This window comes from Periophthalmus magnuspinnatus, chromosome 15, assembly GCF_009829125.3.
Source record: "Periophthalmus magnuspinnatus isolate fPerMag1 chromosome 15, fPerMag1.2.pri, whole genome shotgun sequence".
Taxonomy (NCBI): Eukaryota; Metazoa; Chordata; class Actinopteri; order Gobiiformes; family Gobiidae; genus Periophthalmus; species Periophthalmus magnuspinnatus.
In genome coordinates, this window is record NC_047140.1 from 31,830,041 (window position 1) to 31,843,315 (window position 13,275).

The 13,275-nt window shown below is 42.2% G+C and overlaps 1 protein-coding gene across 4 annotated transcripts in view; it reads right to left on the reverse strand.

The window, feature by feature from the left end:
* The window catches only part of itsn1 (intersectin 1 (SH3 domain protein)), a 50,720-nt gene that overhangs the window by 16,773 nt on the left and 20,672 nt on the right, over positions 1-13,275 (reverse strand). For all 4 annotated transcript variants that reach the window (XM_055227075.1, XM_055227074.1, XM_055227076.1 and 1 more), the window contains 12 exons: positions 12,048-12,304; positions 10,751-10,905; positions 8,073-8,311; positions 6,890-7,064; positions 6,729-6,815; positions 6,497-6,645; positions 6,087-6,163; positions 5,831-6,003; positions 5,707-5,752; positions 4,390-4,511; positions 4,026-4,149; positions 3,151-3,345 (listed from right to left, as the gene is read on the reverse strand). In XM_055227075.1, coding sequence (XP_055083050.1) covers positions 3,151-3,345; positions 4,026-4,149; positions 4,390-4,511; positions 5,707-5,752; positions 5,831-6,003; positions 6,087-6,163; positions 6,497-6,645; positions 6,729-6,815; positions 6,890-7,064; positions 8,073-8,311; positions 10,751-10,905; positions 12,048-12,304 — 1,799 coding nt within the window. The remainder of the gene's footprint in view (positions 1-3,150; positions 3,346-4,025; positions 4,150-4,389; positions 4,512-5,706; positions 5,753-5,830; positions 6,004-6,086; positions 6,164-6,496; positions 6,646-6,728; positions 6,816-6,889; positions 7,065-8,072; positions 8,312-10,750; positions 10,906-12,047; positions 12,305-13,275) is intronic.

Sequence of the window (13,275 nt, forward strand, 5' to 3'; positions counted from 1 at the left end):
GGTGAGCAGAGCGTGCAGCAGGTTAGGAGGGGCATGCAGCGGGCGTGTGGTGAGCGGAAACAAAGAGCGGGTCAAGCGCGTCTCCGCACGACGTCTGTGGAGAGAGGGCCGTGTGCAGCTAAAAGCACTACTGTGTCTGGGAGTCATGCTGCCTCTACTGCACCGCTCCAAACAGAGGAGGGTTTGACTCTGGAGCAGGGAAGTATGTCCAGAGAGCGGTCAGACTCGAGGCGTTTAAGGTGGATCTGTCACTGTGACGCGAGGTGTTTAAGGTGGATCTGCCACTGAGACTCGAGGCGTTTAAGGTGGATCTGTCACTGTGACTCGAGGTGTTTAAGGTGGATCTGTCACTGAGACTCGAGGCGTTTAAGGTGGATCTGTCACTGTGACTGTCACTGAGACTCGAAGTGTTTAAGGTGGATCTGTCACTGAGACTGTCACTGAGACTCGAGGCGTTTAAGGTGGATCTGTCACTGAGACTCGAGGCGTTTAAGGTGGATCTGTCACTGAGACTCGAGGTGTTTAAGGTGGATCTGTCACTGAGACTCGAGGCGTTTAAGGTGGATCTGTCACTGAGACTCGAGGCGTTTAAGGTGGATCTGTCACTGAGACTCAAGGTGTTTAAGGTGGATCTGTCACTGAGACTCAAGGTGTTTAAGGTGGATCTGTCACTGAGACTCAAGGTGTTTAAGGTGGATCTGTCACTGAGACTCGAGGCGTTTAAGGTGGATCTGTCACTGAGACTCAAGGTGTTTAAGGTGGATCTGTCACTGAGACTCAAGGTGTTTAAGGTGGATCTGTCACTGAGACTCAAGGTGTTTAAGGTGGATCTGTCACTGAGACTCGAGGCGTTTAAGGTGGATCTGTCACTGTGACTGTCACTGAGACTCGAGGTGTTTAAGGTGGATCTGTCACTGAGGCTCGAGGCGTTTAAGGTGGATCTGTCACTGAGACTCGAGGTGTTTAAGGTGGATCTGTCACTGAGGCTCGAGGCGTTTAAGGTGGATCTGTCACTGAGACTCGAGGCGTTTAAGGTGGATCTGTCACTGAGACTCGAGGCGTTTAAGGTGGATCTGTCACTGAGACTCGAGGCGTTTAAGGTGGATCTGTCACTGAGACTCGAGGCGTTTAAGGTGGATCTGTCACTGAGACTCGAGGCGTTTAAGGTGGATCCGTCACTGAGACTCGAGGTGTTTAAGGTGGATCTGTCCAGTCTGCTGTCTTTAACCTTTAACCCTTTCAGTGACTCCTCCTCACGGCCTCTTCGAGCTCATCACAGAACATAGATCTGACTCTGACCTCGCACGTCATAAAACGCTCGGTCTGATGCTCGAGTCTGAAGTCGTAGACGCCAAACGTGACTTTGGACAGATTTTTGTCAGATTTGCTTTTTTATTTGGTGCAGAAATTATTTAAAAGTTTTATCCACAAAAACATGCAAACCCGTCATGTGCTCTTTACTTCATTTGAAACTTGAACTATGGAAAATGTCTGTCTTTTTGGACAATTGATACTTTGCAGCTGATGTCATCAACATTCCCTGGGGGTGTGATGCTAACTGGAGGCACTGCTCTGTCTGAGGCTTTGTTCGACTTTAATCCAAGTTTAGTTTTAACACAATCTGACCATAATGAACTGACTTATCTGAACTACAACAGGTGAGCTGATTAGTGCGGTTAAGCAAGTCCCCCTCAAATAACATTACAGTCACAAGCTAGCATTAGCATTAGCATTAGCCAACAGTTAGTCACTTTCGCCTTTTTGTATAAAACCAAACTCTTAAACAGGACCATGAGCTCAGACTGATCACATGCTCCTGAAAATGTGTTTAAATCCATTTGGTATTTTTTCTCGAGTTTCCAGACGATCTTAAAACTTTTCTGTCAGTGTCTGCTAACGTGTGCATTGTGTCACCATGGTAACTGCTGAACATTCCACCATAGAGACACATGTAGAACACCCACAATGTGATGTCGCTGCAAAGTATCAATAGACAGAAGTACTCTTAAAACGTGTGGCTGTGGTACGGTCCAAGTGTCCGAGGAGCGGATGATAATTTTGGTTTGTAAAAGGTAAAAAAAACTCGTCCAGGTGAGAACGACGTCACGTGGAGGAAACAGAGATAAAACAAACGTCTGAGCAGTGAGACGGAGGCAGCAGGGGTTTAGTGGATTTTCAAACCCTTCAACCTTTTGTTACGCCAAACCATTGGGGATTTTGAGGAAAAACAGTTTTGTGCTGCTTGCAGTTCTCATTTGAAGATAAATTATCATATGAAAAAGGTAGAAAACTAAAACTCTTAGCGTCACGCACCAAGTCTACGGCAAAATATTAAAAAATACATGGTGCTGTTCTAAGTCCGTATCACCCGTCACCTCGACTCAGAGGAGCCAGTGGAATCATCCAAATGTCTAATTGATACTTTGCAGCTGATTCTTTGGGAGTGTGATGCTAACTGGAGGCACTGCTGTCTCAGGCTGTTACTCAAGTTAGACTTTAATCTGAGCTTTATTTTAACACATCTGACTACAATAGGTGAGCTGATCTGTGCTGTTAAACAAGTCCCCCTTAAATAACATTACAGTCACAAAATAGCTAGCATTAGCATTAGCATTAGCCAACAGTTTTTCAGTTAGCCACTCTCACATTTTTGCGTAAAATCAAACTGAACGCTCGGATTGATCACAGGCTCCTGAAAATGTGCTCTTTAAATCCATTTTGTATTTTTGTTTTTTGAGTTAGGTCTTAAAACGTTTTTGTGTATTGTGTCTCCATGGTAACTGCAGCACATTTGGCCACAGACATACACGTAGAACACCTCCAGTGTGATGTCACTGCAAAGTATCAACAGCGTACGAAGCTCTAGCTCTGACCAGTTCTGTTGTTGTTTACTTTACACTCTTCAGGCCGTGCTTTTGGGCTAAACCTGACCGAGAAAACGACGCTCTGCTCGATAGAGGCTCATGCAGTTAAAGACATGCATGATAAACAGGTGGAGCAAATATACATGCTTGCACAGTCGTACACACACCCAGAGGTGGCGCCACAACAATGACACACTGCTACACTGGCTCTGGGTGTGTTTGTGAGCTCACCGTCTGTTTAGTGTCGTAGCTGAGAGTTAGAAAAGTGTCCGTGTGCGGCACTTACACTGGGTGCTGGGGTCCGTGTCCGTGGTGAGCTTTACGTAGTTGCTGGGAAACAGCCCCTCTCTGCCGTTCAGCTCTCCTTTCCACCAATCGCAGTCGTCCTTGTTGATGACGGTGATCACCTGACCCTTCTGAAAGGCCAGCTCGTCGTCGTTCTGAGCCACGTAGTCGTACATGCCGATCACCTGACACAAAGCTTCAGGACAAGAGCAGCAATGAGTCACGTGATCACAGGACAGTAAATCAGTGTATGCAGCGTTAGGAAGTACGAAAATACATATTCAGAATAGTCACTCGGTACCTGTTTTGTGGTACAGTTACTCTTTGGTTTCATGCTATTCAGAAGACAGTTCTTAAATTAAGTAAATACAATACAAAGTAATACCTTGTCATCATAATTCTGGGTTTGAACAGCACAGAATTAGTGAGAAAAATAGAAAAAACAGCTCTCGTGGTGAGGCAGGTGTGTTTTTTCATCTATAACAGACTGTAAAGACGTGGACTGAGTGAGTGTGACAGCATTCCTGTTGCTAACGTTAGCGGGAGTGATTTTGGGGAAAGAAGGTGCCTGATTTGTCTGTTATTAATGTTCATATGTTGATTTACAGACACAATAGTAAAATAAAAACTCCAGGATCATGTAGAGGGTTAATATGAACATTTAAGACCAAAAAGACGAGTCTGACAGCAGCAGGTACAGAGAGAGGAGCGTCGATGGAGCTAGAAGCCCACGTTCACTTCCTGTTTGGAACGCAGCGGCTAGCAGGTTAGACATCTATCAGAATATGCTACAAAAATACATTTTAATTTGATTATTCAGTATTGTGTAACTAAATACATTACAAGTATTCTTCCCATCGCCGTGTGCGCTTGTACCTGTGCTGGAGGTCATCACTTTGGGCGGAGTCGGCTCTGTGGGCGTGGTCTTGCTGGTGCTGGGACTAAGAAGCTTTACGTAATTGGCTGGAAACCAACCAATCTGACGCTTTTTACCCCTGGCCTGTAAGTGGACAAAATAAAACAAATGAAAACAAGTTGATTACAGAAGGCCCTCTCTGTACCATCTTTCATAAATTATTAAACTGATATTGTTCTAGCGTTTCATATTTGAATAACATGAGGGATCTAGTGTTTTTTATGAGTTATGAGGCCAACAGCAGAGGAGAGGGAAGAGACAGAGCTGGTTTAATCTGATCTGATTCAATACTGTTCTGTTTATTTGTGTGTATCTGTATTTTACCTGTAACTCGCCCTCCCACCAGCCTCCTGGGTTCTTTTTCCTGATGAGGATGAGCTGTCCTGGAGCCAACGTCAACTGTTCTGCTCCTGTGGCCGTATATGGAGCGATGACCTGAGCGATCTCTGCCAAAGCACGAAAAAGACATGGACGATGTAACTAACAACTCAATTACACAAGAAATCACCGTCTTATTATTTTCACTAGTTACAAAATGTGGATTGATCACAGACTGTGTAAAGAAGTTGCTAAATTGCACAACTACAGCAAAAGACGAAGTTTAAATCTGCCAACTGGACAAATCGTTGGAGTGAAGACATTTCACTTCTTCAGATTCAAAGTCTTCACTCCTACGATTTGTCCAGTGACAGATTTAAACTTTGTCTTTTGCTCTGGATCAGACCTGGACGACTGAGGGACACAGACAATTCACACAACTGTTACTTGAAGTATTGTAACTTGACCTGTTTGTTCTGCTAGAAAAATGTTTTTAGGGGAGATGTTCTTCTGCCTCTGACTCCTGCACAGTATTTTTTATGTTTTTATTTACTTGTGCTGTTTTTACTTGTTTGTGCAAAATAAAATCTGATCTAATAGAATCTAATACATTTACAGATTTATTTCCAGATTTGAAGAGAAACTCTTGATGATTTGCTGCATTGTTTAAAGAAAAGAAAGAACATAAACTACACAGAGGCTCTGCGGTGCTAAAAGAGAGGCGCCTTTATCTCTCTCCCAGCTTCCGTTCCTTTTGGCTGAGCACTGAGATAAGATAACCTTATTTGTCCCATAATGGGGACATTTCAGTGAGAGCTGCACAAACAGCACCAGTCGAATGAGAATAACAAAACTGAACAAAAACATCTCTGGTGATTTTCCACCGAAATAAGTCTCATTAAAATATGTTTGCTCCAAAAGGAAATAACATAATAATTTTGCAAACTTTCCAAACCACTTAAATAATCTGACTCTCCTAAAGATGAAACTGTTAAAAGAAATGCACCGATAAAGCTCTAGTATCAAAATCAGCATCAGAACTGCATTTTTTTTTTTTTACTTAGCTACAGAACATTTGGACGTTTTTTTTTTTGTCTGTTATTTATCCCTCAAGTGACCAAAGAACGGCTGTGGATTAATAAAAATTCAAACCTAATGAGACTTTTTTTGGCCGACTACAGCCAGTAAATAGTCTTATAACATTAACTTATTGAACTTAAAAAAGCAGCTGGTTGAAGCAGCAGATTAATAAATCATAAATAAATGCATGAAGTCTCTCTTGTTGTTGTGATGTTGTGTGAATTAAACCATCATAGCAATCACCTGGTTTCTTTCCGAGGCTGCCCGTTTTCCCAGACAGCGACAGAGACTAGAAACAAAACGCAAAAATATTCAAAAATTGCTGCATTAAAACATAAACCAGTACTCAACACAAACACGATGTCACCTCAGATGAAGAGTCTCTGGGTTTCACGTAGTTGGACGGAAAAACTCCGGTCTTTCCTCCGACGACGCCGGTCCACCAGTCGCCCTCTTTCCGTGTCACTGTGACGATGTCGCCCTGCTGGAAGCTCAGATCCCCCTGTTCACTGCTCTCATACGTGTACATGGCAATATACTCTGCAACACATGAACACGAGTACTCAGCTACGGATACACAGAAGTACACAGGAGTACACACAGGGCAAGTATCATTACTTTACCTTCTCCTGCCTCCGGTTTGGTCGGGGACGGGGAGGGTCTTTTTCCGTTAGGGGGGCTGTCCGTGGGTCCAGGGTCACTACGCAGCAAAAGAATGAAATAAAAAACAGCTCTATAAGCCGCTGGTGGCATCAAAGAAGGACATAGAGCCACTGCACGTAAGTTTGGCATAAAATAACCGGTGGTGCCACAAAAGCTTTCAGAGGAAATAAAAGCAGAAGGCCCGTGTTGGTTTTATTTTCTAAACCTGCAGGTATGTTCATCCCATACATTAAAAATCTTCGTGTTCCGTCTTTCTGTGTAAATATCTCATGTTACAACATATTTGTAAGGTGCAGCTTATATTCAGGTGCGATCAATAGTCTGAAATTAACGCCCAAGATGCACTGATAAAAACAACCTTTGACCTTACTTTGAGTTCTTGTTGCGTGATGCGACCCCAGCTGGAGGCGGCACACTGGCGGAGATGAGTTTGACGTAACTTTTGGGGAACCAGCCTCTTTGACCCGACTGTAACTCTCCCAACCACCACATGTCCTGCTGCTCCAGGACTGTGATGATCTGAGAAAAACACCATCGTATCATCAACTTTCAGGGCTTTAAGTTTAAAACCATCACTGCAAACGTTTGTTAGAAAGTCGTACCTCATTTTTGTTGAAGTTCAGGTGGTTGTCTTTCTTGGCTCGCCACGGATACAAAGCTTGAGCTTGAAGACCCTCCACTTTCTCTCCCTTTATGACAGATGGAAATGAGGTCAATTAATAATTATAAATATAATAATGGACAAAGATCTTTTAAACTCTACCTGTCCAAGTACAGGAGAAGGGGAGGAGCCTGTGGTCATGGTGGCTGGTGTGAAGGCGGAGCGCTGGCGTAGCTGAGCTGAGGGCACGCTGAGCGAAGGGTTTTGTGGGGTGGAGGACGAGGGCCAGGCGTCCCACCCCTCGCTGTCGGGCTGGCTGCCTGCGTTTGACGGCCATCTGAGAAAACACCAGACATGGAACGATCTTTTTTTCATTTTAAGAGTCAAATGTGGAGGTGCAATGATGCATCGGGATTGTAAAACATGAAAAACTATATTTATGTCAAATTCAGCAGCACAAAAATGTCACTTTCGTTTTTTGTTTTAAAACCTCCAGAGAATCGTGAGGTGTTGACTTAATGAACACAGATCATTTTACACAAATCAACACAACTTTATATCATATTCACCATTGAAAATAATAGAATTCCCCATTAATCCGGATGTGCCATCACAAAGAAAGCGCCGTTTGGAGCGTTTAGAGGTGGGCGGGGCTGAATAAGGTCAACATCGCCCAGCCCTACAGCCACTTTTTGTCACCAAGGCTGAAATAATAACATGAGATAGTTTTTATTTTATGCCTCTTTATGAATTGAATCATCAAAATCTGTTTGGTTTGATCCGTGACGCAGCAGCTGAATCTTTACGCCTCTAGTCAAATGTGAACTGATGTTTAATTTGGATGCTTCTCTCATACTGTATTTTCACAGAAGATCCACATGTGTACGCTCAGCTTCCTCTGTATGTACAGGACATAATGAATCTGTTTAATGCATTTTCTGCTGATGAGGAAATTTGCCATTACTGTAGAGAGGGAATTCAAACCTGGATGGGATTATTTTTATTATTTGACTTTCTTTAAAAAAAAAAAAATATATATATATATATATATATATATATATAATCCCAAATCTGTAAAGTACAATTTCGTTTTGTTTTTTACTGTATTTTTTTAATTTTATTTTTAATATTTTTTTTTTATTTGTATTTTTATTTTCATCCTTATTGTATATTTATTTTTGTTTTGTTTTTTGCTTCTTTATATACGCCAATCAAAAGGGGATAACAGGTCAAACACGTGGGTGGACTGGGGTTTAAAAAAGGGGAAAAATATCATGAAAATGTAACTTGTAGATCCGTAGATATCAACACTTAAAAAAAATGTGACCACAAAAAACTTGCTTACGTTGTACTAAAGTCGGCCCAGTTGCTGTTTGAGGCGGAGGCAGAAGAGGCCTGTCCGGGGGCCGGGGGAGGAGTGGTGTCGGGCTGCGCAGACGTCGGCGTGGAGGACGTAACGCTCCGCAGACTCACGGGAGCCTCGCTGTCGGGGATTCGCTCGGCGTAATTGGCTGGAAACCAACCGGTGCGTCCTCGGAGCTCCCCCCCCAGCCAACCAGGCTCCCCCGTCTGAGACTCATCCACCTGTAAAACACAAACGGATCAGACAACACACACACACACGGCAACAACACACACAGGGTTACACATGTCGATGGGGAAAGACCCGACATTTACACACAAATCTGAGCGTTTTGTTTGAATGGATGTGAAAACTGTACAGATCATGTGTCATATTTATCATCAGTGTATCGACGTCGTTCAGTTTATGAAACATGGAACTGTATGTTTTTGGGGGTCAGTATTTTTGTATGTTTTTGTATTTTTGGTTATTTCTGTGTCTATATGATATGATTTAAGCTGTAAAAGTTTGATCACAAAAGAAAAAAACTAAATCTGTCAACTGGACGAGGACATTTGGCTGCTCGTCCAAGTCTCCTCTTCAGTTCTGGTCAGATTCCTGCTGGACACTGCCTTATATCTGTCTGAGGGAGGAGTTAACGACACTGAAACTAAAAATACATATTGTTTACAGTTTACAAGACGGCTTGGATGAGCAGCCAAACGTATTTTTCTTTTGCTTCTTTTGGATCAGACCTGGACGACTGAAGGACACACAGGTAAAAATTTGAATAAATAACTTGTCTGACTCATTACGGACTCAAAATAACGACTTGAGTGTTTCATTCTGCTGTTTATTTATTGCAGCTCATGATTTTTTAACAATATTGTAGATTTCAAATAGTTTTGTGGTTTAAATCTGCTCTTGGGTTTTGTGTCAGTGGCGTAAATGAGTTTCAGTATGATCGTTTAGCGATATATCGAACTTCAAAACGTGTTATCGTGACAGATGGACATATTTATGCTACTGCTTATCTCAGTTATATCCCTTAAATAAACCAACACCGTTCTATAACTAAACTACAGCACATTTTGTTCTGATGTTTCCATGTGATTTTCCAGCTCTTTTTCTCATGTGTGACAGTTAAATGTGGGAATATGATGATATTTTAACATTAACAAATATCTGATGTAACGAGAATTAAAATGTTTTGGGATTCAACATGACTTTTGTTTTGGGCTTTGAGTTTTTTTATCCTAGAATTCTTTGGGATAAACCTCTGTTGTGAATTCCCAAAAATCACAGCACCTTCGGATCACTGGGAAAGTCGAAACACAAGCCCTAAAGTTCTCTCTGGAGACAAAGAATGGACGTCATTCATTTACAGCAAATGAATGAACATGAGGATGATAATGAACACTGGCTCGTGATCGGTCTACAGGCCGAGACTTACCCATTCACCTTTGACCTTCAGGACGCAAAGCAGGACAGAAAACAAACTATTAAACCACACCACAGTAGTTCACACGAGCAGAGATGCAAGGAGCAGATTTACAGTTACTGAGGATAATCAAATAAAATGATAAAAACTAATATTTGAAAAACAAAATGTAAAGAGCCCATATCACACCAACTCTGATCTGTTCTAATGTCATTTAATCGCCAAAAATAGATCTGGAGTTGTGTTTTGTTTAACACACAAACCCTGAGTTCTTCTATCAAGCTGAAAACACTCTGTTCCACCTTGTGATGTCATCATGTGGTAATACAGGAAGTGCTCCACTGTGTTTTTAAACTCCACACACCTTCAGTAGAATCATTTGCATCATTTCAGCTCCTGGAATTGCCAATCTCTACTGAACTAAAGGTAAAAGGAAGAGGAGTTAACTTGAAAACTACCACTTCATGACATCACAAGGTGGAACTTTGAGCTTTGGAGGTGTGTGAATGAAACAAAACACAACTCCAGGTATGTTTTTGAGGAGGGAACAGCGTTAGAACATGACTTAAAGCTCACAGGAGTCCATTCTGTGTGATATAGGGCCTTTACAGAAGCTCGTCACAGGACACGGGTGCAGTTTTCTAGTGGGAAAAGTTTTTCTCATCATTCTCAGGAGCAGCCATCGGGAGATTCAATGAAAGGCTTTTGCTAACCAGGTAATATAACTGTAAGCAAAAAATTGATACTTTGCAGTGGCATCGTGCTGGAGGTGTTCTGCATGTGTCTCTATGGTAAAATGTTCAGCAGTTACCATGGTGACACAGTGCAAATATTAGCAAACACAGCCAAAAAAGTCTGAAAATTGAAGAAAGAAATACAAAATGGATTTACATAGCACATTTTCAGAAGCCTGTGATCAGTTCGAGCGTTCATGGTCCTGTTGGCTAATACTAATGCTAATGCTAAAGCTAATGCTAAAGCTAATTCTAGGTTGATGGTATTTTTACGCGTGAGAGACTCGTTTAACAGCACAAATCTGCTCACCTGTTAAAGCTCCAACTACATCTGCTCTTTCTAGTCAGATTTAGTTTAAACACAAACTCAGATTAAAGTCTAACTTGAGTCACAGAGCTTCAGACAGAGCAGTGCATCCAGTTAGCATCACACCCACAGGAAACGTTGACGCCATCACCTGCAAAGTATCAATACTGAGTGAAAATAGTTGAACTGTGTGCCGTACCATGATGACGTCTCCGGGTGTGATGCTGATTTCGTCGTGACTGCGAGCCTCAAACGGATACAGCGCTCTGTAGTAAACCACCTTCACCGTCTGCTGCTCGAAGCCGCTCACTGAAGGCTTCTGGTCAAACAGGCTCGGAGCGGACGTCTTATCTGCTGAAAGAGAAGAAGAAGAACACGTCCCACGTCAAACATACAAATATATACAGTATGTATGGTGACCTACGGCACAAGAATCAACCCGACGCAAAGAGTTCAGCTTTTGTATTTACCTGTCAGCCTACCTCCATGACAGCATACCCCAATACCAGCATATCTCCCTGCTAGCCCACCTCTCTACCAGCCTACCCCCTAGCCAGCATATTTCCCTATCAGCCTACCACCTATCTCCCTGCCAGAATACCTCTCCCTGCCAGCCTACCTTCCTGCCAGACTACGCCCCAGCCAGCCTACATCCTAGCCAGCATAAATCTCTGCCATCCTACTTCCCTGTCAGTCTACCACCTATATCTCTGTCAATCCTACTTCCATACCAGGCTACCCTCCTACCAGCCTACCTCTGAGCCAGCCTACACCCCTGTCAGAGATTTCTAAAAAGCCCCTTTGCCTTTATAACACTGAGACTTCACTCTTAAAACTCTCTGTACATGGGTCTGAATCGCTCTTCTCTTCATCGCCTTCGGGGGGCGCCAAATGCACCTGTCCATTTGTTTCCAGGGACCAAAAAGTACCAACATATACACCCGTTTTAGCTGCTCTTCGTCAGCTTCCAGTCGAATTTAGAATTAATTTTAAGATTTTAACAATTACCTTATTTTTCAGAGTATAAGTCACACTTTTTTTCATAGTTTGTCTGGGGGCGCGACTTATACTCAGATGCAATTTATACGTGAAATTTATGTTTTTCTTCTTCATTATTATGCATTTTTTGGCTGGTGCGACTTATACTTCAGAAAATACTGTAGTAAATGGGACAGTGAAATTTAGACAAACATAAAGACTTATATTTATATTTTCCCTCCCTGTTTGAGCAGATACCACGGCCTGTTGTTGAATATTAATGCCCTGTTGTGTTTTATTCTTTCCTGTGTTTTTTCATGTTAAACCTGTGAAGCACTGCGGTCGGCCATGTTTGTTTTTAAATGTGCTGTATAAATAAATGCGATGTATTGATTTCATGTCAAATTAAAGGCCTTCAAGAGACGTTTGAGAACAAGACACAGCTCTCAAATGATGGACTTGGTAAATTTCCAGGGGTCAGTGAGGTCCCTGTGGAGGCCCAGGGGTCAGTGAGGTACCTGTGGAGGCCCAGGGGTCAGCGGGTTGGCTGAAGAGTTTGTTGAGTTTGTCCTGCATGTCTTTGTTTCCTCGGGCCTCGTCCTCCTTCTCCTCCTTGGCTCCTTTCCTTCCCTCCTCTTCCTCCTCCATTACTCTTCTTTTGCGCTCCTCGTCTTCCTGAGTAATTCTGTTTAACCAGCCGTGAGGTCCCGAGCTGGCGACGGGGCTGGGAGCCTTTGCCGCGAGGTCCTCTCTCCAACTTTCATCTGACGACAACCTGAGGAATAATTATGTGAAGTGCTTTTTAATGTGATAAAATAAACTTGAATTGAACTGAATTAGAACCAAGTTTTGAATGTTTCATTTGGTCATAATCTCTGAAGCTCTTTGTTCAACTTTGGCTGTTTTTAAATGTGCTCAATAAATAAATGTGACTGACAACATGACAAACACGACAACTGCCGATGAGATACTTTTAAATAATTACTTAACGGTAGATTTTTCATAAACTGCCTTATATTAAAGCTCTAATATCACACAAAATTGACTCTTGTGAGCATTAAACCATGTTCTAATGCTGTTCCTCCTCAAAAACAGACCTGGAGTTGTGTTGTTTTTTTTTTCAAATTGGCAATCCAGCAGTGAAATTATCGAGTTTAAAACACATTGGAGCACTTCCTGTATCACCACATGATGACATCACAAGGTGGAACAGAGTGTTTTCTCAGCCAAAATCCGCAGGTGTGTGTGTTAAACGTGTGAATGAAACAAAACACAACTCCAGGTCGGTTTGTGACGAGGAAACAACATTAGAACAGATCAGAAAACAGCAAAAATAATGTGCTCTTTAAAACTGCTTTGATTCTTCTAAACACAGAGAGTGAGATTAACAGCTAGAAATCACAATTATAACGGCTGCAATTAGTACATTTCAAATTAATTTCAAATGCAAACAACAAAATATCCCGTTTCATTATGTATAAACCCTGTGAACCCTGTAGTTTAGATGGAGAGTTTAATTCTGAAACGTGTGCAGCTTGTATCAGTTCAGTGGTTCTATTTTCCGGATCCTTGACGTGAAACAAGCTCAATGAACCGAATCACATCATTAAAACATAAAACCTGATGCCCGTCAAAGAATTAATCACATATGTTGTCCAAGATTGTTCAGCCCTCTACCCACAATGCCACATTTCAGAGCATTAAGTTGTTTTATTATAAAGAGAGCTTGGACGAGTGTTGTTACCG